General features: G+C 46.3%; 1 protein-coding gene across 2 annotated transcripts; it reads left to right on the plus strand.

Annotated features, from left to right (window-relative positions):
- Positions 1 to 46: 46 nt before the first annotated feature.
- LOC126548059 (selenoprotein F) lies at positions 47 to 14,315 on the plus strand. 2 transcript variants are annotated; one of them, XM_055063204.2, is made up of 5 exons: positions 47 to 173; positions 447 to 623; positions 727 to 741; positions 3,440 to 3,503; positions 13,594 to 14,315. In XM_055063204.2, the coding sequence occupies exons 1-5, from the start codon at positions 63 to 65 to the stop codon at positions 13,770 to 13,772; spliced, it is 546 nt and encodes a 181-aa protein (XP_054919179.1). In that variant the 5' UTR covers positions 47 to 62; the 3' UTR covers positions 13,773 to 14,315. The 2 variants fall into 2 exon arrangements, with proteins under 2 accessions (XP_054919179.1, XP_050052097.1); XM_050196140.2 differs by lacking the exon at positions 727 to 741 and having other exon boundaries at positions 48 to 173.
- Positions 14,316 to 24,443: the final 10,128 nt, after the last annotated feature.

Raw genomic sequence — 24,443 nt, forward strand, 5'->3', positions numbered from 1 at the left:
GTATAAGTATGTTGGCAAAAAAAAAGCTACGCAAATGGCGCCAGCGGCCAAGCTGGCTGAATATGTCGGAAGCCAGCAGTCGTCGCCGTCACCGCCGCGGCCACGACTACGACGCCGCGCATGAAATGGCCCGCCTATACGTGTTGCTTCAGCTGTTCGTAGCACCGCTAACTGTGAGTTTAAAGTGAAATTTCGTGTTACAAGACTACCGGATGAATACTGTACTTTCGCAGCAAAACCCTGTCCTTAACTGGTAAAATATACATGCTTTGCCGTGAATCTTGACTTTTGGAGTTACGGCATTCTGTTGTATTGTTTAATCGTGTAGCGGTGATTCTGTGATATTCGAGTTGCACGCACTAGCTTCTCATAACCAGTATTGACTCTTCTGTGTGCTCGGCGTTGAACGCACGCTCTCCTTATATTCGTTCTGTGTCTGGTTTCAGGTGCTGGCATTGGATCTAACCGGCGGCCTTTCGGCAGAGGAGTGCCTCGCGCGTGGATTTAGGAAACCTGATTTGATATGCTCGTCGTGTAGGATTTTGCCAAATTTTGATCTCGACTTTCTTAAAGAAGACTGCAACAAGTGCTGTGTGCAAACCGAGGAGCGGGCCACTGCAAAGGTAATTAACTTATGATAATCAACACATATTACGAGAATTGCTCGCGGCTCTCGTTTTAACTGTGTTCGTCTTTTCTCATTTTACTCTCTGAACGCAAAACCAGGCATTTGAAAGAAAGGTAGGGACTTGTCTGCTTGTTTTCATTTTCTGAGGTTGCTGTATGACAAATTACATGATTCTGTAATGGTTATGTGTCTACTCGTTCTAATACTTTTGTGCATACGTGTACTTTTTGCCCTGTCCGTGACCTGAAAGCTTTAGCCATCGGTATGCGACATTGCCTGCTACATTGTTGGAAAAAAAAATATTCCGGCAGAAACAATCTCACGATGAATGTCGACGTTAATGCGATTAGCATTGAAGCACTCGAGCGACACACCGTATGCCACCATTGAAACGCGTCGTGTATAGGGTGTGAATGCAGCCGGGCTCCTCTCCCGCGCTTCGTCGTGATGGTGATTTATCGGCATCCCCTTTGAAACGTGGTGGTGACAGTCACATTGCCTGCTTGAGTTAACACGAATTGCTCATGGCTGCTAACACAACGGCGCGTCACGTAGAGTATTTACATAGTTAATTCACCAACACCATAGTAGCAATCACGTGAAAGAAAAGTATTGTGGTTAAGGTCGAGAGCCAATCAATTGCAAGCGATGGAATGTTTCATGGTGGCCGTCAGTAGCCTTTATCGACAATATGCCACACCTTTAGGCAATGGTAGCAACCAAATGTCGTTGTGGCGAGGCACACATTGTTCGCGAAACGTATCAATTCACTACAACTTCGAATCGAAATCATAAAGCAGTTTTTTACAGCGCCAATTGGAATGCCTAAAGTATTCTTGAGGTAATAAAGCACAGCTTAGATTGTCTGGAAAAGGAAAATTCAAGGACCTTCTGCCTCACCATGTCTCGATCTAGCGTTGTTTAATTATGCAAACGGAGAACTATTCGCTTCATCGGTACATAAAAGAGAACCTCGCAAGCCTTCATAAAGAAAACACTGCAAGCCTTACATATTTCACTTCATTTTTGACCCTCTACCGGGGAATTACGATATCTTCAATATGTCTCATGCTACTAATGATTGACGCTTCGGCTTCTTTCTGGCTGCAGCCATACGGTCCAAAAGGCATAGTTCACAAAAAAATTTGGGCCGAGCAGCCTGTATCAGTTCACCACGAAAGAGATTCGTCATGTATATTCCTCAAGCAGCAAGCACCAGTAAATTTGACAAATGAGTTGAACGTGTAGCACGAAAAAGGGAATATATCTTGGTACATTCCTTGTTGTATTCTGCAAATAGCTGTAAGCCTTCATTATCCTTGCTTCAAATTACCGCCACTTATAACACGTGAAGAACTGCCTAATTTTGAGAAGCAGGTGGTGCTTGTAGAATCTAAACTGCAGTGTTAAGTCCTCGTGTTACTGCCGAGCGTTTCTGTGAAGAAATGCAAAAATTCTATATTATACCATGAACTAGTCATCGTGAGCAAACCTTTCAAATCAAGGTAACTGTTGTAGAAGTCATGTATAGGCAGCGTTTCTGACATAATTGTTGCACCGCAGCAGGTATGGTATCATAACTGGATTTTTATATGCTATGTTTTTGCGGTTGTCGATCCGCGCACGAAAAACCTGCAATGGGCTGGTCTGCGCTCCTTTGGCTGGAACTGTAGCATTGCCTTTGAGAGCTGCGTTGTCGTCTAAGAAATAAATTCTTTGAATAAATTTTAGCGAGCGAAGACATCGTAAAAATATGTTTGAGACGACTGCCATAAGTATACAAGCAGAGAGAACTAGGGCGAACAAACGAAAACACTGCAGAAGGCGCCCGGACACCACCCGAACTGCAGCAGACGACAGGCGCGACGTCACGCGAGCGGTGCTCGCAGCACCCCTGTAGTTTGTTCTCGGGGATAATACATGCTTTTCATTCTAGCATTCTTTCGTATGGACACACTGCACCATCTGGTGCCGCCGCAAGGTCCGCACGTTGCGCGTATCTGATATTTATTCAGATAAGATTCTCTGAGTATATATGACATGGGATTCATTCTGCCTAGCACTGGATAAATTTTAAAGGATTCTTTATTGTCATTGAAGAGCGACTTATACCCAGTGGCCCAAGTTGGTCTTACAGTTTGGATCGAACTGGGTTCCCTTAGTGCAACAGCTCGATGCACTACCCAGTGACCCAAGTTGGCATGAAAGAGGTTAGACGGGGACAGATAGACATACCACACATTTGTGAAGAATGCTAATCGCATTAAAAGATTTCGTAGTTGCAGGAGTTAAAAAAGGTTATTGTTCAAGGCATGTTTGGTAGAAAGCTGACTAAAAGACTAAAAACTAAAAACTAGGCTGCTGCAGTCTAGAACTAATACCGGTGTCACAAGGCCACTTCCGATGACAATCAAGCCCAATCCAGATCGAAATTCTCTACTGCAATTATGTCCCTCCTACAACTTGTGCAAAAGAGCCCATCACAACCAAGAAATTAGATCTGGATGAGGCTCGATCACGATCAAAAGTGCTCCGTGTGACACCTGCATAATGTTTTTTCACATGTTGTTATCAATCAAGACGTGCAAAGCTGCCGTTTGTATGTGTATTTAGCTCACAATGGTTACAGCTGGGGCAACTGTGATACTATATGCCCTCATGGTGATTATATTTAGTCACAACTTTAAAGTTTAGATTAAATTCATTGGCACATATTTTTATATTTGCTTCATGATGTGCTGAACTGCATTTTTCTTCATTAAATATTATTGCTTATTGCGTTCTTGCACTTCTGTTTTCTTCGAACTGCAGAGGTATGCCCGTGCTGTGCTGGAAGTATGCGCATGCAAGTTTGGACATATGCCTCAGATTGAAGGTAATGGGATCTTAACCTCATCATAACATGTTTCATTTAAAAGTGTTGATTGTTTCAATGTGTTCCCAGTCAGAGATGCTTCATGCTGTTTGAGACTGCCTCATAGTTAAGAAATATGCTACTTTACTTCACAAAGACTGTCATAGTGTTGCATGTATCGTCTTGTAAAACATTTTTTGTTTTGTTTTAGCAGGATGCAAATATCTCTGGGGGAACTAACAAGAAAAAAACAGTTTTGGCTCTTATACTGGCTGCAGTAAATCGGAACTGTGTTAAAGAGAATTGATGGCAGAGATTTTTAGTTATAACAACAAAGGCTCACATTGTAAAAATGTGTTTGAAGAGTCTGAGGTGACTTCTATATTCACAGGAGTAGTGAGCACTGCAGGTTCAAGGCTAGCAAACCCACCACGATAGTTCAGTGGATTATGGTGTTCTGCTGCCGAGCACGAGGTCATGGGTTCGTTTGCTGGTCACGGCAGCTGCAGTTCAACAAGGGCGAAATGCAAAGATGCTCGTGTACTTAGATTTAGGTGTACATTAGAAAACCACAGGGGGTCAAAATTAATCCACAGCCCTCCACTATGGTGTCTTTCATAGCCAGAGTTGCTTTGGAATAATAAACTCCATGAATCAATTGGGCCTAGAAAGTCACAGGGCCTGATCACCTATCGCTTCGTGTAGTCTGGTGCCCTGCAGCATGTTCATGCTCAGCCTCAAAAGGGCACCGAGTGCAGTGCAACAAGAAATACAATATTGCCCAAGTTAACGGAGGACAGGTTTATTTGCCTCCAGCGACACCCAACACAGTATGAGCACCCCGTCCCAGGTGAAACGGGAAGTAGAGGTTTCCATGAAAAGTGACACACCACTGAATGGGCACCACTAGCACATCGTTGCAGGGGGAGCGCCACAACCCCCACAAGTTTATTTGAATTCAAATGAAAAGGCAAATGAAATTGTGTCATGACCAAAGCTGAGCAAAGCACCTCACAAGACTCTTTAACCTCCAGTCTGGTTTGACGACCTCACTCAACCTCATCCCATAAAGTTGATATGCTTTTAGAAGACCTCACCTAAACTTTCAGCGGTTGCAAGTGGCCTCATCTCAACCTTACTATTTAGGTAGAGTTCTCCAGCTCATCTTCAATTCCTGAGTTCGAGGTCAGGCTCTCTATGTTGAATGTCATTGTGTTTGTGTTTCTCATGCTTGAACCTATCTAAGCATTCTCTGATATCTCCAACACAGGATGCTTAAAAGCCATGAAACACCAAATTAAGTATCATGCTTCAAGGAAAAGCTTGTTCAGTGGGAGATTTTATGTCAAGGCATCTTATGACTTTGGTGAACTATACCAGCAGGTACAAAAATTTTTAAAGATGTAAAATTTAACGTAAGAAGCAAGTCTCCTAAATACCATGGGCTCATTCGTTCAGTAGGAGTAGATATGCACATTAATAGCTCCAGAAAAGCTTGACCTCAAATTTCCACCTCACCAAGCATGCGGCCTCAGCCTCAAACTCAGATGCGAGCTTGCGGTCAGAGTTCTTGGCCTTACTCGCAGTTTCTAGAAGTTGCTAACCCCTCCTCAGCATCACCTCAATTAAAGTTGAGGTTAGAACCTTGTGAGGTTGCTTGCTTTCGGTTGTCATCAGGCTTTGCATTATAGTGTGAGCTCTCTGTATAGCTAACTTGCACTGAGTACTGACTTTACCAAAAATTGTAGTTGCAGAGTACCATCCTGAAAGAATGTTAAGCCGGAAAACTTGTGTTGAGGGAAGTGCCAAATGGTTGTGCACTGTGACTTTGGTATTTATAGAACTCTTGGTACACTCCCGGCCACAGCGGCCCCATTTTGGTGGATGCGAAATGCAAGAACACCCGTGTACTTAGGTTTAGGTGCATGTTAAAGAACCCCAGTTGGTCAAAATTTCCGGAGTCCTCCACTACGGCATGCCTCATAATCAGAAAGTGGTTTTGGCACATAAAACTCCATAATTTTTTACTCTTGGTACACTTTCAGCATGACTTGCATGGTCTACTGTTATGCTCAGTATGGTAAAACCTCGTTAACACATACCCACTTAATAAGTAATTCCGGTTCAAACATTGTTACATATGGAAAGACATTAACAAAAGAGACTATTTACGTGGTATTTACACTGGAGCTGGCAGCCAGGTGGACACTCGCTCACGCCAAGAGCCCAGACATTTCCTATTTCTCGTCGCTGCTCATCTCTTGAGTATCTGTTGTTGATATAGTAATAGTACTACCCCCCTGGTAGAAAAAGCGCCGTCCCGGTCCTGTTAAATATCTAAGGCACGTGGAAAGTTGTAAGGCTTGAGTCTGGCGATGTGGACAATGTTTTGGTTGTCACACCGGAGGACGTAGTGGACATGGCTAGAGCAATTTCACAGGTGACATCAGTCACTTGATGGAGCACACGATATGGGCCTGTGTAACGATATGGGCCTGTGTAGTTTTTCACAAAGGCCAACTTTACGAGATGGTAGCCAAAGCAACACAAGGGTGCCGGGCGAAAAATAGACATCACTGTGATGGAGGTTGTAGCAGTGCTTCTGTTCGTCTTGAGGCACTTGCAGATGAGTGCATGCAAGTTGGTGAGCATGGTTAGCACAGGCGATAGCATCACGGGCATAATTATTAGTTGAAGCTGGGGGGGACGGAAGCAAAGTGTCTGTTGGTAGCATCGGTTCTTGGCCTTACAAGAGGTAGAACAGCAGAATAGCCAGCAGTTTTGAGACAGGAAGAGTTGTAAGCAGAGGTAATGTAAGGTAGAGCAAGGTCCCAGTCACGATGGTCGGCTGAAACGTATTTCGATAGCATGTCTGTAAGGGTTCGGTTCAAATGCTCATTGCGGCCGTTCATTTGTGGATGGTTGGAGGTGGTAATTTTATGCTGTATAGAGCAGACATGTATGATATCCTCAATGACTTTGGAGAAAAATGTACGGCCACAATCTGAGTATTTGATACGGAGCGCCATGCATCAAAATGATATTGTGTTCCGACCAGTTGCACAACATCAGTTGTGCAACTGGTCGGAAGAGTGCGTGTTATGGCGCAGCGGGTTGCATAGTCCGCAGCTACAGCAACCCACTTGTTCCCTGATGTGAATTCCAGAAATGGGCCAAAAAGGTCTGCTGATACGATGGAATGGCTCGGCCGGGAAGTTGAATAGCTGCAGGTAACCACTAGAGAGCTGGGATGGCTTCTCGCTTCGTTGGCATAGGTCACAAGCGGTGACATAATGTTTTACAGAACCGGCAAGGCCTGGCCAGAAAGAACGGTGGCGTACACGGTCGTAGGTTTGAGATACGCCAAGGTGTCCCACCGCTGGTGCATCAAGAAGCTCTTCTAGAACAGTTGAGCAGTTTAGGTAATGCAAGTAGGAAATTGGAGCCAACCAGATGAATATTATCAACAGTACAGAGTACCGTCACGGAGGACGAAGATGCGTAGAGTAGCATCGGCCGGGAGAATGTTCAAAACAGTCGAGTGCTTTGATGTAGGCATTATGACATTGCTCGTCACGTCAGCGATATGAAGGAGCTGTGATGCTGAGAAAGGAAAACACAGGCAGCACTGTCAGTATTTGAGGGGCCAGAGTCGTCCACAGGGTAACGCAGCTAGCTGTCAGCACCTTGGTGCAGGCAGCCAGACTTGTAAACCATGGAATGTGAAAACTTTTGTAGCCTTGCCTCAAAGCCCATTGGCCAAGCTGGCCTGTATGCAGTTCTGTAGAGGCATCAGGGTCGAAGTGGGTGAGGATGGGTGGGGAGGTGAGAAGAGTGATGAGACAAGTACTCCAGAACACAATTGTACGCCTTTCTTCAAAAGATTCGTGAGGGGTCTAGCAATTGCCGCAGAATCTTGAACAAAACGACGAAAGTACGAGTATAGCCTGACAAAACTTCAGACGTCTGTGACTGTCTTCAGAGCTGGAAAGTCTCGCACAGCGTGAGTTTTGTCGGGATCAAGCTTTACTCTGGAAGCGTCGACGAGATGTCCCAGGACAGTAATTTGGTAGCAGCCAAAACAACATTTTGACAAGTTGAGTTGCAGCTTCGCCTTTCGAAAAACGTCGAGTATAGTTGCTAGATGCTCAAGGTGAGTGTTGAATGTTGGCGAGAAGACGATGTCATCATTGAGGTGGCAGAGACATGCAAACCATTTAAAACCTTGGTGCAAGGAGTCCATCATATGCTCAAAGGTGGCCAGAGCATTGCATAATCTAAAGGGCATCACTCTAAATTGGTATAGGCCATCAGGTGTTATGAACGAGGTCTCTTCTGTGTCCGTGTCGTCAACCGCAATGTGCTAATGTTCAGAACGAAGATCAGTAGAAGAAAAATACTATATTTACTCTATTCTAACGTGTCCTCGACTGTAATGCACACCCGTTTTTCGTGACCAGAAAAAAGGGGGGGAAAACGCCCTCGATTGTAACGCTCACCTGTTTGCCGTGACCTAAAGAAAGAAAAGTCTTTTACAGTACCGCGCACCTCATTCTTTCATACAGAAATACAACTTTCTCTCGTTTGGAAAAAACAAAGATTTAGTTCCAGTGCACTAAAGTTGTGATAAATAAATAAAGTCGCAGTTTCGCGCAAAAGGCGAAGCATCGATTAGGATAGCAAATTAGTAGACAGCCATACGAAAAGTAAGGATAGTAGCTTTATCAGCCGTATAAACTTTTAAGCATTCGCTTGCTAACTAAATTAACAAACATGGTGTCACATGCACACAAGCATGAACACGTCTCACTCAATGACCGCGGAAACTCCTTAAACGCTGGAGTGAGGAAGTGCGGTAGCAAGAGCGAGGGAATTGACCTTTGTGCAGCCTCTTGCTTCGATGCAAACTGAGCGACGAGGACACAGTGTGCTTTGCCTAGATGTCTAGACTCTTGTCTTCGCCGCAGATCACTTTCAATATAGGGGCCGCGCGGCCATGCCATACGTAGCAGCCTCCAGTGTAGAACGCCTCTCCTGTTTGCGGCAGTCCCACATGCAAGTTTCGGAAACTACAAATGCCCGTGATGCGGCCTTATTTCCGTCTGTCTGTGCACATCTGATCACTTTCATTTTAATTGCGGCATCGTGATGAACTCAGCATGTCTTTGCAGTCTGCACTTCCATGCTGATAGAGCAAACGCAGCAAACAGGAAGATGGACAGTGCACTAATCTAGGCCAAAGGAAGCATTGCCTAAGCACACATACTACAGCACATGGAGAAAGTTACGGCAGCTAGGCTCAGAGCCCATGCGAGGCGGCGATTTTGAAATGCCGATGGCGATATGGTAACGCAGATTTAGGGTCGTACTCGAGTCTAACGTGCACGCAATTTTTGGACCCGTTTTATCAGAAAAAAAGTATGTGTTAGACTCGAGTAAATACGGTAATTGAAACCGTGGAGGCAGTCAAGGCCATCGTCTATCGTGAGAATGGGTAAACATCTTTCTTAGTAGCAATTTTGTTCAGATGACTGTAGTCTACACAAAAGCACCACGTGCCATCCTTCTTCTTAACCAACACGACAGGTGATGCCCAGGGACTCGAAGAAGGGTCAATGATGTTTTTATCTAGCATTTTGTTGGCTTTACTTAAATTACTCGGTGTTCCTACGCATATAACATGATATGGTCAATGGTGAATAGCTGTAGCATTGCCAGTATGAAGGCGATGCTTGACCATGGACGTCTGGCCTAAAGGGCGAACGTCGATGTCGAAAATCTCTCTGTAGGACAATAAAACTTTACAGAGGTCTTCAGCCTGCACAAAGGGCAGGTCCATCGCAACCATTTTCTTTACATTGGGATCGGTGCCCAAGGGCGGCATGAGGGGCCTGCTCAGCTCGCAAGAATCATTGGTTGATAAAGCCGCCACTGGATGGTCACCGAAGGAATCAACGTTGGCAAGGCAAATATCTTGTATAGTTTGCTTTGCAAATCCAAAGTTAAAAATAAGCATGTGACTCCAGTTAAGAGTAATAGTAAGAACACTGTGAGGCATCGTGGCATCATACTGCAGTGGAATGTCGGCCAGAGGAGTGATGAGGTACTTGCCATCAGGAACAGGTGGTGAAGATGACAGTCCAATATAGGCTAATGACTTTGGTGGCAGGTGAATAAAGCCGGTAGTGCATAAGCGACATGGGGGTGCATCAGAAGGTTCTGGAAGAATCAGCAACTCATGGTGAAGGGCACTGGCAGAGCAGTCAATGAGAGCCAAATGCGCAGAAAGAAAATGAGCCTGAGAATTTGGTCATGGGGGCAATGAGCAATTGTGGTGAAGAGGACAGGAGTGTGGTGCACGGCGATGCTGACATGTGCTGTACACATGCAGACGACTTGTGCCGATGCTGGGATAAGGAGCTTTCCAAGTCGTCATCGGAAGGTAGTACTCCTAATAGAAAGATGGGCTCCTGTATCGATCAGTGCAGTGACAGGATAGCTGTCAACCTCTAAAAGGTTTTGGTTCGTAGGTAGCATGAGCAGAGGATTTGAGGGCAGGGTCAACAAGGCAGCTTCACCTCCAGAAGCTACTATGGCTAGTTTTCCAGAACGGCGCAGAAACTTGAAATTAGCAGTAAAGTTGAGGGGGGGGGGGGGTGCTTGCACGGGTGGGGGCACTTGCTCGAAATTTTACGGTACATCTATAGCCACTCATCTGCCATTATCAGTTAATTAGTACATTGCTTAGTACGTGCCTGATCCACATTCCCTGCCAACTACATATTAACAAGGTTTTACTGTAGCATGTTATTCCGATCACGGTGCTAAGGAACTCCGTACAGTTCCTGTATGGTCAAGTCGTCGAGTACTGAAAATGAGACGTGACTGTCCAAGAGAACTTCGTCGATTGCACATGCATGCAACCGAAGGTGTAGCCAAGGGTGGGGAGGGAGGCGCAGTGGGTATGTGCCCTCCCCCCACCCCCTCCCCACCTGCGCCCTCTGAAAAGGGAAGGAGGGGAGTCAACATGTTTGTTCATGTGGTGAAGTTTTTATATTCAGGAAATGAGTACACAATGCATTAAAGAAAGGTATGCAGAATTACATATGCATCCAGTACAGAAACATGAATGTAAATTCTTTATACACACTCAAGATATATCCACCATACATTCATACACACAAACATACACACCCAAGCAGACATCAATAGGCTCATGTCAAGCTCATGAGGCTACTGTCCAAAGGGTTGCAACACCCAAGTTTCACGTTTGGCGGCCTGCTGCCCGACATATGGCATCCTTATTTACTTAAGAGGTGTCTGGATGGAACTTGTGATCATGGCCTTGTGCTCAGTCTATACTTTTGTGGTCCTCGTCACGCGACACCTATCGTTTGATCACACACAGGAATCGATGAGGCAGGCTTACCCAAGCAGGAGTACTTTTTTTGTTGGAAAAGGCATTTATTGAAGTTGAGGCATTGAACGTAGTCGTCATGCTTGCCCCCATAGATCGTATTGGAATAAAGGCTAGCAGCTCCTAGAGATTTTGAAGCATCCGGACAACCGACGCCTGGCCCATGTTTCTGCCATTCAGAGGACTGCAGAGGTGTTTTGTCAGCATGAGCTCTGCTGCTGCAAAAAATTTTTCTTCATATTCACAAATTAAGTGGTGTTGCTTATTGTATTAAATTAATTGTTGTTTCATGCCTTTAGCTTGTGGGCCCAGATTCTCACTTTGCCATCGTCTCTGTTTTCGTCTTTTTATGTGAGCTGCTGTGGACAACTCACAGCACTGAAAAAGCTTTGTCACTGTTTTACGGAAAATTCCACTGTTTATTATTATATTTTATTTTTCCTTGTGAAGGAGACGCTGCTCACTCCCCACACATAGAAGGGAGACTGAAGGGCATTGGAAAAGCTAATAAAAATGTGAAAAGCAAATAGAGCAACCAAGTACCCAAAGCAAGTGTGACCACTCCCTAATGAGTGCTGGCCACATGCTACTAGCGGCTTGTGTAACCAACATAAAGCAACTTTCCATAAATTCTTGGTGCTCTGGCCACATGGCCTCATGCTAAGTGCCTATGCATGCAAATATCTTGAGCTTACTGATTTGTTTCAGAGTCTTTAGACCTGTCAAATTCCTGCCATGAAATATTAAAGCAGAGCGCGTTTGTGATTTAGATTTCTGCGAGCACTGATGCCACCCACCAAAGTCTCGATCACCTCAAAGGGCCGTCCCCTGAGCCACTTTCCATCAATGTCCAGAATGCATTTGAAGTCCAATTAGACTATTTAAGAATTATTTTGGTGCCCAAAGTTCTTCAATGCATTCAGCAGAAGCGGAGTTATTGGTAATCAAACAATGTCGTTCGCGGTGCTTCCACTCCTTCAATGATTTGCACTGCGAAGGCTATGGCAGAGGGGGGTGTGCCCACAACGTTCTGCCTACTGAACGTCACCTTGGTGAGCAATTTAAATTTGATTTTGGATGTTCACATAGACACCACTATTTCTGATTTTGCCACCTACGATGCACCAAACATGGTTGTCCTCAGTGAGCCGTAGTGCGCTCAGCCAGTGGACTTGTTGCAGCACCCTGCGGCCGTCGTGGTATCTACGCTACATGCAACTGCAGCATTTGCTTTGTGCAAAACTGGTCTAGGGTGTGTGCTCATGCTCATATGCTCCCGTCTGACTGTGCTGCGAGGTGCAGACTGGCTTTGTCCTGCACCAGCTTGACTGACGAATACTAGTCACGTCCAACTTGCATATTTTGAAGCGCTATCAATAGCTAATTATGGAGCGAAGTCTGCCAAGGCTTCCAGGAGCAGGAGCAGCCATGAGTGCGCTGGCAAGCGTGCTTGTTGTCTGACCTTAAAACACCGATAAGTAGGGCGGCCAAAGTTGAATTCCTGTACGGGTGGCCGTGGCCAAGCATGAGCAGATGATAGTCTGCTTCTTCCGGAAGTGCGGAATTATTACCAAAATTCAAAAGCAGATTTTCGCTTACATCAGTTTGTTCATTAAACTACATCAGTAAGTAACACAGTAACAGTCGGAAGAAGTGCACTGATCCAAGCACCCTTCTTGATTGATGTTGGCTATTAGCCAGTATCAGCAGTGTATGGGAATCTGCTATATTATGAAATAAAATGTCCAGGAAAGAGTGAGGAGCAGGCTTCTGTTGAAAAGAGTGTTTGATAGAAACATGGCTTTGCGCTCTGCTTGCGAGATCCACGTACTGCACACGACTGCAAAATTTGACTGTGATATTCACAGCAGTGTATGCTAGCCGCAGACTGTGTTTTTTCAACAAGCATGAGGGGTAGTTGAGGGCCTCTTTAAGCTTAGTTTAAGAACTGTGTTGCAAGCTAGCTTTTAAAGGTTTACTGACAGGATATTTATGACTATTAATATTTCTTTCTTGTGTTAAATGAAGGTCCTAGACCTCTAAACCCTAGAAAAAAATAGTGACAAGCCTCAGAGCATCGTCAATTCAGTATAATGGCTTTTCTAAAACTGGTTTCCTATAAGGATACACGACGTCACGACACAGTATGTGGTCACATGGGAGCAGGACATTGCAATGTGAGATAACCACTCTGGCTCGCTCAGTCGCTTCGTATGCTGCTGCTCATTGTGAGGGCCGATGTAGCAGCACAGCGGACGACCGAGCGAGCAAGAGTGAATGTCAAAACATTGCAGTGTCCTGCTCTCACATACTGCGTTGTGACGTCATGACACAGTATCCTCCTGGCAAGTGAAGCCAAAACTCACTGTAGAAAAGCTGTTGCATTAAATTATTAAGAGTGCTCTGGGGCTTGTCACTATTTTTTCTATGGTTTAGAGGTCTAGGACCTTTTTTTAACACAAAGACTTCGTAGTCAAAAATATCAAGTCAAAATATCAAATAGCAAGCTTAAAGAGGAGAACTGCAATATTTTTTCCATTCCTGCGTCATTGCCTACAAACTTCAAACATTTTCTTTTCAGTTCAAAAAGTGTTGCCATGCCTCTTTGAGTATATGAGTATAGTAGCACACTCATGTAATATTACATCTGTGCTTTGCCCAAGCTTGTAAATAACGACAACTTTGGTTTTGCAGCATTTTGTCGTGGACCCAAGCCAAAGCAATTTCCGAACCTGACCATCAAGTACCTAAGAGGTGCTGATCCTATCATCAAGCTCTATGATGAAAGTGGAGAAGTACAAGAGGAACTCAGCATTAAGAAGTGGGACACGGACACGATCGAGGAATTTCTGTTTGAGCACTTAGCTCCGTGACACGGCTTGGGAGACTCTGTAAAGAATTTTCTGTAGATAGGCACGAGGGGGGTGTGAAAAATTGCGCTAACAGTTGAACCATGGATTCCTCCTGTAGGCTACCTTTTTAATGCTGCTTTTGCAGTAAGTGCCGACACTTTTTTAGGGCACATGCTGCTTCAAAATATTTCTGAGCTGTTTTTATGCCATGTGCTTGCAGTCTTGTGTTTAGCTCCTTCATATGCAAGAAAGTTTATGGGCATACATGAAGAAATGGAGAAAAAAAAGCTATCAAGGCTCAATTATTAGATATATACAAACATGTACAGTTTTGAATGCTAACTTTTAACTTCTATGTTAATACAACTATTGCGAATACCTTTTTTTTTACTTTAACTTGCTATTGCATTGTGTAGGAGTGCGACTGTTTTTGAGGAGCAATGCATTTAATGATGTTGACAGTAAGCTTTATACATTGTCATTGCTTCATTTACCAGTGCTTTATTGTTGAAAAAAATTTTTCTTCACAGTTAAATAAACCACTCTACACTGAGTACAAATGTTCTACATGCCTCTGAAAGTCATTGAAATGGCAAAACCTTTTATTGTCACCCTTTCCACCCACATACTGACCTCTTCGCTGTTAGCAGCAGTGCATGAGCAGCAATACTTAACTGCACCGTCACATGGTAGCCACTGGTATTACTAGTTAGTGCACATTCTGTGTATGTCAGACAAAAGTTTGCAGCCAATTGCTCTGTAATTTCTTGGAGGTGCCATGATGCATGAAGACTGTTTCTGTTGCAATATTACATTGTAGCTGCCTTGTAGGGCTAACTTTGACCTGCTTTTGGCTTTCAGTATTAGCTTGTCATATTATGGGGTAACTGCAGTTTACTTGTCTTACTGTATAAAGTATAGAAGCACGCACTTCAATGCACTACAGTCTTGTGCACAGCCTCAGCAACAGCTGCTGCGATAAGATTGCCATTGCAGGTATTGCTGATCAGGCATTGGAATTATTGCCATTAACCATCTAGAAGCCTGTTCTCATGCCCTAGACCTCTTCTAAGAATGTGACACACTGTCAGAATATGCAAGAAGGCAGAACAACTGATCGAGTCCTGGCCTGCAGCTCGTGTGTATGCTAGCAGCTAAAATGGAAATGGAGGGAACGCAGGAGCAGATTGCTCTAAGCCTTGAATATGAAGGCTTCTAGTGCTTTTTAACAAAATTATTAGTGGACTCACAAGACTGTAGTAATAAATGACTGGTGCTTAAAGGGGCCCCACAACACCTTTTATGAAAAGGTATGAAATATGTCTTGTACCAGAGGGCATCACCTTATGAGTCTTCTCCAACAAAAAGTTTTTCTGCGAGAGCAGTAATGAGCTGAGGAATGAATGAGTTTGCTAGTGACAGTGCATATGATGTAGCTAGGCCAGGGGTACTACCTCTTTAGTGAATTCAGATTAACTGTGCAGATGTAAGCAATTTCATGAATGTACTAATAGAACAAAGAGACGTGCTTACTATTCGGGTTATTAATCAGTAGTGAGTGGATGCTATATGCACTAAAATCTGGTTTTAGGTACCTATAGCCGGCACTAAAGCTGTCAATACTGTCCACGGCGCACGCATGTATATGAGGAGAAATTAATGTTTTCTAATGAACACAGCTTACTAATTTTGTGAAAACATTTTGTGAAATTCGTTTCTCAATAAAATGGGATGAGACAAGTTGCGTAGTTACAAGATTTATCTGAAATTTTGTGTGAATATGCGCCACGAGAAAAGTTGTGAAACAGTAACAAACACGTTCCCAAGGTTTTCGGTTTTCATGTTGCGCACTTGCTCACTCAGTATTGGTTTGCATGCAGAAAAGGAACGCTTAGCATCCACCGAAGTTATTGGCAACTTTAGAATCTGCCTTTTTCATAGTGCGACAGCGCCTGTGCCCTGCCCTAGTGGATTTATCGCAAAACGTTTTGGAAGGGTCGCGCACGTCACCGTGTGTCAGAAAGTCCCCCGAAAAAAAGAAAAAAAAGAGCGCTCGGACACGTGCTGCTGCAAACACCCATGCCATGTACCATGTTGAGACTCCACTGGTAGCTCAACGTCTTTGCAGTGCCGAAAATGTGCAGTGCGTAAGACTGCAACTCCACTTTAAAACGGAAAGTGACCAGGGCTTCGTCCGAGTGGTTCGAACTGCACCAAGAGCCAGGTAGTTGCTGCCTTTAATTGATAGCTAGCAAATTTAATGAAAAACCCGCACGTTACACTTGGGTGACGCTTAAAAACATCACGTTGCTGATGAGTCTTCTTGCAGCGTCGGTCCTGACTTACTGGTGGTGGCAGCGCGTGCCTGACTTCACGTACTTGTTTAAGGCGCGGTAACACTGGGTTGATACAAGACCGACAGGACGCTCATGTCACCAATTGACCAATTATTCAGTACAGTGTGTCACTGAAAGCATTTTATCCTACCAGTCTGACAACAATACAACCGACGAGCGTGCATTTTCGACAACTTCCGGACAGCACTGACAAAATCGGTGTGCCGACCATCGTTCGGCCGAACCCTGTGCGATCGGCCATCGAACTGACAGCGTGATAGCGACAGCGCCTTTGCTTGTATATATAATTAAGCATACTCAAAATGAGTCAGAACATGCCTATGAAGTTGAAATGCACAAGCTTCAACCCTCTGAAGCCATGCACATGAAGTTTAAGCCAATGTCTAACCTTTTAAGCAAAGGTTAAGCCTGGCGCCATCGTGTTCATGCACCCGCTACCGGTGGACTTTAGCTGAAATGTAAGCAGTTAGGACAAAGGAAACTGCTTTTTTAGTTCAATTTTGTCCTTAGCGATTTGAAATCAACTACACTTCACTTCGCACGGTGCATACACAACAAGTGGCAAGCAGCGAGGCAGCGCTGTTCCAATATCTGTATGTTGCCATACTGGTAGGCTGCCGGTTGCATTCACTACGTAGATGGGTGGGTCTGTACGTGTTGTTATGCTGACACATTTTTTAATTCCAGAGATGTATTGTTTACCGCTGTATCAAACAAGAGACTGTGCATTTGGTATGCAGCAGCACCCGTACAGTCGAGTTTGCAGCTACTCTGGCGCCATCTGCCGCAGCAAAGCGACAGCTCTGAGAAGGTGGCTCTGCGGCTCGTCTGGCTCGGCTGGCTCGACCGTGGCAACACGTGCACTGCATTTTGTGTTGGCCACGGTTGGGGCCGTTTCGCTTTGTTTATTAGACCCCCCCCCCTTTTTTTTTTTACAGTGGAGCTGTTAGGACCTCGCTGGGTTTCTCTTGACATCTGCAGCATCGCCGAGCTGGGGGAGAGATCTGAGAGAGTGAAAGCAGAGTATAAAAATTGGCAGTGGTTTAGCTCGGCTATGCCAGGATATACGTAGCGAAAGCTAAGGCATAGCATGGTTAGCCTTGGTTAATCTTGATTGCAAGTCCAGGTTAGTCTGGTTGTCTAGTTATGTTGCCGCATTTAGCCAGTCGTTCGGCGCGCTGTTCGTCGGTTTCCTGGGCGATTCGTTTCCTCTTCATCTCGTTCCGATGTCGATTCCAGGCCTCCTCCTGCTTATCAGAATTGTCGCCGTCCATACTGCCGCCTCAACTGTGGTTGCGGCGCACGCGAGCTCTCCTTTGCAATCCTCCGACACGTTATCAGGCATACGACGCAGCTGACGAAGCGAGCGGAGGCGAGCTCAACGACGAGGAACGCGGTGTGACGTCATACCATATGGCGGAGGCGGAAAGGCGCTGCGCAGCGGCGGAAGACCTGTGGCTCGGTGCTACTAGTGGCGCGTGCGCAGTAGTCACTAGGGAGCGAGAGAGAGAAATATCCGCGGCGAGGCGCGCGTTGTGACGTCATGTGCCTCGGAGCACCGCCACGGCGAAATCGCAAGTTCGCGGCCAGTAAAGCTTTCGCTTTAAGATTAGCATCGCGCAGCATAGCGAAGCGGCGAGGGTGGGTGGAGCCAAGCGGGGGAGAAGCGGCGCGGACACGGATGGTGTGACGTCATTGCTCGTCGATAAAAAACCCGCGCGCTCGCTTCGGCAGTCCTCTTTTTCGCAGTGGAAAAAAAAAAAATTCTTGGTTCTGCTATAGCAAACATTGGAGTTTGTGAGTTAATGAGCAGCTGATTCCTTCCACGTCGTCTCGTCCCAGAATGTCTGGATACGCCGCGGGTTCCTGAGGGTTCCAGCCAGGTATCCATCCGTTTGGTGAGCTGCCCTCGTGGCTTTTTTCTGTTTGTTTTTCCTGCGTTTAGCCGATGCTTTTGGCTTTTAGACTCGTTTAGTATTATTCGGCTAGGCGCGGGCGCCACGTGGTTTTCGCCGCGATGGTGGCGCGACCAATGTTGACGTTTCTAAGGCGCTTGTGCAGTGCTTTTCGCTGTGCGAGTTTTCGGACTGCGAAAGTCGTTTCAGGATTTGGGAGAGCGGGTCGTTTTGAGGTGACGTTCAAGAATAAGGCCGCGGTTGATCGTTTCTCAACTGATCCTGCATTGAAGGTTCGCGATGTAGAGGTTCGTTTCGAGTACCTAGGTGCCCTTGTGAAGATTGTAAGGGTTTTTGGCTACCCAGCGGATCTTCCAGACCAAGCTCTTGTCACCGAGCTGTAGGTCTTTGGTATGATCCACGGGATCTCCAAAGAGTGCGTGCCGGGGTTCTCTGGCATTGGCACGGGGAACTGGCGCATTCGGATGGAGAGCGGGTCGTGGAGTTTGACTATAGGGGAGTCGTTGGGTTGTACCGTAGGTGTAACCTGGAAGGCCAGCACACGGCCGTGTGCGACACGCCGATGTGCGCGCGCTGCGAGCAGTTCGGCCACGTGGCCTGCGACGCGGCGTGCGTACGATGTGGTGGAGACCACGCGGTCTCGGCGTGTAGTGGCCGCACCTACTCGTCAGTGGCCGCGCGGCCAGAACAGCAGGAGGAACCTCCAGCAGTGGAGGCGGTTGCTTCGCCGGTAGATATCACAACAGCCCACCCGGAGGACGGGGACAGCCGGCTTCTTTGAGCGTGGCAGACACCGCCGAGGGCGGCGACGATTCCGTGGATTCCGACGCGCGCACTTACCTGTCTGCGTGCGAAGAGGGAGTGGACGAGGAGGTTGACGCGACTGTCGCTGCTGCCTCCGTAGTTGTTACGGCGCCCGCTGCGCCGGCCGCGGCCTTGGCAAGCCGGAGCCGCTGACTAGCGCAGCTGACGGTGTTCCTTGGACACCGAAGGCGAGCAAGAAGCGTATAAAACAGCGCAGTAAGCGCGCTGGCTCGGCTGCCGGGGACGTGGCCGCGCGGCGCGCGTCGGACTCGGATGGCGGTGGCTCCCTTGGCTCGAAGCCTGGCGTTCCTGAATTCAAGCGCACTGCTCTGGAACCTTCAGATTCAGACTCGGACACTGACGTCTCTTAGGTCACTGAAAGCACTTCTACTAGTGTACACAGTAAGGGGATCGGAAGTGACTACTCCGATATGTCAGATACAATGTGCGCTTCTTATGAGGGGTCTCCAATCTCGGAGACTACCTCATAGGCAGTTCTAGCTTTTGTAACTTATTCGGCTAGTATTACTCAATACTAACCAATTCTTTCTTTCTCTAGCCCTTTTCTTGTTTTTCCTTTGCTCTTCTTAGCTTTCCGCTAAATTTCTTTCACCCAATATGGCTCCTTCTCTCGCTATAGCTTCTTTCAATTGTAGAGGTTTGTCTCGAGCTTCCAAACCACGGAGGAAGGAAACTAAGGAGAGGCCCTACCCCCTCCGCGCGCTAGGAGAAAAGTGTGGCGGAAATGACGTAGTAGGTTCTCATTTTTTTGCTGCTTTTTTATTTTTTTTGTTGTATGGCCACGCCTTTTGGGCCACAATGGCGGCGTTGTTATGGTTTTGAGCGCTCACACGTGTTGCTCTGGTAGGTTTCGGGCCGTGGCAAAGGCGCTGAGTGGGCGGGTTTGCGTTAGTCACCGTGTCTTGTTGCGCTGTGTTACCTGCACCGTGCTCTGCCAGATGTTGCGCGAGCGCGCGCGCTCCGCGCGCGACACCACGCGCAGCGCGGCGTGGTTTCGCGAAAGATGTAAACAAGAGAGGAGGGTGGCCCAAAAGGCGGAGCATCGCCATGAGCAACGCCAAATTCCGGCTTCACTTTTGCTTCACAAAGAGTGACGTCAGGGCCTCTCCTTAGTTTCCTTCCTCCGTGTTCCAAACAGTTAGAGGTTGTCAACTTAGCTAAATCCAAAAAGGTAGATATTCTCGTGCTCCAAGAAACTTATGTCCATAGGTTAGGTCAGATCAGCCACTTTGACAGGATTTTCCGCACCGGGTCTTTCTGGAGTTATGGCGAGTCGGGCTGCTGAGGTACTGTCATCATTTTGATGCCGGCTTTTAGCTGCCAATTGTTCTTCGTCATGCCAGGGATGCCGAGGGCCGTATCCTGTCAGTGGATCTTGGTTGTGGCATTCGAATTGTTAATGTTTACGCTCCAAACAAGGCTAGAGGTCAGAGAGAGTTTTTCGCTGCATTAGATCCATACTTGGTAGGCCCCTCTCGGCTTATTCTTGTGGGAGATTTCAACTGTGTGTTAGAACACGTTGATCGCGTCTCCCGTAGAGGAACTCCAAAATTCAATGATAGGGCTGGAAATGCTGTACTGCGATAGCTCGTCGATGCGCTGGGACTGGTCGATGCTTGGCACGTGATTCACCCTGGACAGTCGGGAATGAGGAAGGGGCTTGCAGAGCCGCATCGATCGTTTTTACGTCTCATCGTCACTGGCTTCCAGTATGCATTCTTCATGGTTGGTTCCTTCTGCTTTTAGTGACCACTGCTTCCTAATTCTGCGGTTTGCAGATTTGAACATAGTCTCGCAAGGGAAGAGACCGTGGCGTCTAAATCCATGCACGGCTCCTGAAGGACAGACAGGCAACCGTAGATGTATCATCCATTCTCTTGCGATCGCTGCGCAAGAGAGAATCTAGATGGCATAGAATGGGATGAAGTGAAGGCCAGTGTCCGCGAGTGCTTCAGGTCTTTGGGCAAGCGTCGAGCGCGCGAGGAGATTAAAATCGTCTCCGACGCGATCCTCCTGCTCTCGAAGCCACTGTCCTGTGGGCCTGGTGTTGCTCCGGTGCTGGCCTCACTCCGAAAGGAACTTCGGATCCACCTGCAGCGATGCTGGGATGGCTTGAGAGCCACAACCTGAGCAGAGCAGTGCGAAATGGAAGCGTGGTGCAGCAGAAATGTCGTATGTAGACATCTTTCAATGAAGAGCACGACTCTCTCTTCCATAGTAGATCCAAGTGATGGAAGCATAGTAAATTCACCAGACGGAGTTGCTGCTCTGGCGAGGCAGTTTTACACGAACTTGTATGCCGAACTAGCTGCCACTCCAGCTCTTTCAATTCGTTTCACCAGTTGAGCCGCCGGAAGTCTGACTCAGTCATAGTCGAGGACGAACTATTTTCGGCTTTCAAGTCTATGAAGCATAATCACAGTCTAGGATCCGCTGGCCTGACAGTTGAATTTTATGTGAAGTTTTGGACACGGTTAGGGAAGCCGTTCACAGCATTGGCGAACAGGCTACTCAGTGAAGGGATTCTGTCAGCGTCTCAAGGAGGGGGGCTATATAATCACTCTCCTTTGTAAGGATGAGTCGAGAAGCACCGATTTAAGATCATGGCGTCCAATCACACTTCTGAACTGTGATTACAAGCTCATAGCAAAGTGTCTGTGTATGCGACTCACTCCAGTACGCAACACTGTTTTGGGTCCATGCCAGACATATGTTGTGTCCAGGGACGTTCCACTCAGCTTCACGGTTCAGCAGTCGGGGACCTTCTCCTCTAGGCAAATGCCAGGAAACTTCCAAGTATTCTGTGCTCCTTCGATCAGGAGAAGGCTTTCGATATCATTAGCCATAGGTACATGTTCCGGGTTTTGGAAGAGGCTGGCTTTAGCGTAGCGTGGTTTTTTGGCAGATATGATCCAAGCTTTATATTCTCGACCGACTTCTGCTGTTCTCATACATGATCGCGTCTCGGAGGCATTGATTATGGGACGTGGTGTATGGCAGGGGGATCCTCTCTCGCCTGCCCTCTACGTGCTCGCTTTTGAACCGCTTCTGCAGAGGTTGTCCTTTGACAGTAGAATTGGCAGGTTCCTACTTCCGCCAGGTTCCCCTCCGGTTGCACTCTTTGCCTATGCGGATTATTTGTCTATTGTCGTCCCGGACGAGGCATCAGCTTGTACCGTCTTGGATGTCGTGGACCAGGCACGTACCCAGGATTTTTTTTCGGGGGGGGGGGGGGGGGCCCACCACCTCCATCATCATCATCATCATCATCATCCTGTTTTATGTCCACTGCAGGACGAAGGCCTCTCCCTGCGATCTCCAATTACCCCTGTCCTGCCCCAACCGATTCCACCTAGCGCCCGCGAATTTCCTAATTTCATCGCTCCACCTAGTGTTTTGTCGTCCTCGATCGCGTTTCCCTTCTCTTGGTACCCATTCTGTAACCCGAATGGTCCAACAGTTATCTAACCGGCGCATTACATGACCTGCTCAGCTACATTTTTTCCTCTTGATGTCAATTAGAATATTGTGTATACCCGTTCGCTTTCTGATCCAAACTGCTCTTTTTCTCTCTCAACGTTATGCCTAGCAATCTTCGTTCGATCGCTCTTTGCGCGGTCCTTAACTTGCTCTCAAGTCTCTGCCCCATATGTCAGCACTGGCAAAATGCACTGATTGCACACCTTACTTTTCAATAATAATGGTAAGCTTCCAGTCAGGAGCTGGCAATGTCTGCCGTATGCGATCGAACCTATTTCTATTCTTCTGTGAATTTCCTTCTCACGATCAGGGTTCCCTGTGATTAATTGACCTAGGTAAACGTACTCCTTCACTGTCTCTAGTGGCCGACTGGCGATCCTGATCTCTTGTTTCTTTGCCCGGCTATTTACCATTATCTTAATCTTCTGCATATCAATATTCAACCCCACTCGTGCACTCTCTTTGTTACGGTCGCCAATCATTTGTTGAAACTCGTCTGCATTGTTGTTGAATAGAACAATGTCATCGGCAAACCGAAGGTTGCTGAGATATTTGCCGTCGATCTTCACTCCTAAGCCTTCCCAGTTTAATAGCTTGAATTCTAAGCAAGCAGTGAATAGCTTTTGAGAAATTGTGTCTCCCTGTCTGACCCCTTTCTCTATAGGTATCTCCCCGCTTTTCTTGTGTAGAATTAAGGTAGCTGTAGAACCTCTGTAGATATTCTTACGCGAAGGACGAGTCAGTAAGACGAGAAACTATTTACAGATTATATTTACAACAACGGTTGCAGCGCTGACCGGTTAGATTCACAGCGCGAGCCCAGTTCGTTCTTCCTCCTCTTTTCTGGAGTGATGGCGCCTACGCGCCTCGTTCAAACAAACAAATACCACACGCATGTAGCAATATTTTCCAAGCTTTTTACGTAACCGTTCTGTACTCCTTGATTACGTAGTGCCTCTACGATTGCTGGAATCTCTACTGAATCAAATGCCTTTTCGTAATCTATATAAGCCACATAGAGAGGCTTATTGTACTCTGCAGATTTCGCGATAACCTGATTAATGACATGGGTGTGATCCATTGTAAAGTATCTCTTCCTGAAGCCAGCCTGTTCCCTTGGTTGACAAAATCCAGTGTTGCCCTTATTTTATTGGACATTATTTTGGTAAATATTTTATATAATACTGGGAGCAAGCTAATGGTCCCACAATTTTTTCAATTCATTAACGTCTCCTTTTTCGTTGATTAATAGAATGTCTGCATTCTTCCAGTTTTCTGGGACCCTTGCAGTCGATAGACACTTCGTATAAAGAGCCGCCAGTTTTCCAAGCATTATGTCTCCTCCATCTTTGATTAAATCGACTGTTATTCCACCTTCTCCTCCCGCTCTTCATCGTTTCATGTCTTGCAGGGCCCTTCTGACCTGATCGCTAGTTATAGGAGAGTTTCTGTATCCTCTTCATTACTGTGTCTAAGTGAGGTATCGTGACCCCTCTGGGTACTGTATACAGGTCAGCTTAGAATTTTTCCGCTGCTTTTACTATATCTTCGAGATTGCTGATGATATTATCCTTCTTATCTTTTAGTGCATACATCATGGTTTGTCCTATAGATATGCCAGGTTTCTTTTTTACTGATTTCAGGCTGCGTTCATTTTTTACGGCTTCTTCAGTCTTTCTCATGTTATAGTTTCGAATATCAGTTATTTTCGCCTTGTTGATCAGTTTTGACAGTTCCGCGAATTGCATAACGCTGTGCGGCCGCCAGTCCAATACAACCGCATAGAGCGCAGGACTCTACGATTCTAGACGTACTGCGCTCATCGCGAAAGGTTAGAAAAACACCCACATAAGCACAGCAGAGAAGCGGCTACGTGAGGCGGTTCGACCGATAACTGTAGAAGCGTCATTCAAAACAAGCAATTGTTCTCCACTTCCGGCGGCGTTTTCTCTATTTCCTTTTTAAATAAAAAGATGTTGATCTATAAATATTCTCATAAACAACGGTTAACTTTTTTATTATTCGCTTTTGCTCGCACTTTGGTTGTTGCCTTGGCTCTCTCCCTTAGTAGATCGCTTAATTTCTCAACTCCTTGCGATTTTTGTTTCCAGTTG

This window comes from Dermacentor andersoni, chromosome 1 (genome assembly GCF_023375885.2).
Source record: "Dermacentor andersoni chromosome 1, qqDerAnde1_hic_scaffold, whole genome shotgun sequence".
NCBI lineage: Eukaryota > Metazoa > Arthropoda > Arachnida > Ixodida > Ixodidae > Dermacentor > Dermacentor andersoni.

Excerpts from the sequence above, each read along its gene's own strand:
- LOC126548059 (XM_055063204.2), top strand. The coding sequence starts at position 63 with ATGTCGGAAGCCAGCAGTCGTCGCCGTCACCGCCGCGGCCACGACTAC. Across the intron at positions 174-446 it reads TGTTCGTAGCACCGCTAACT|GTGCTGGCATTGGATCTAAC; the intron begins GTGAGTTTAAAG and ends GTCTGGTTTCAG. Across the intron at positions 3,504-13,593 it reads ACATATGCCTCAGATTGAAG|CATTTTGTCGTGGACCCAAG; the intron begins GTAATGGGATCT and ends TTGGTTTTGCAG.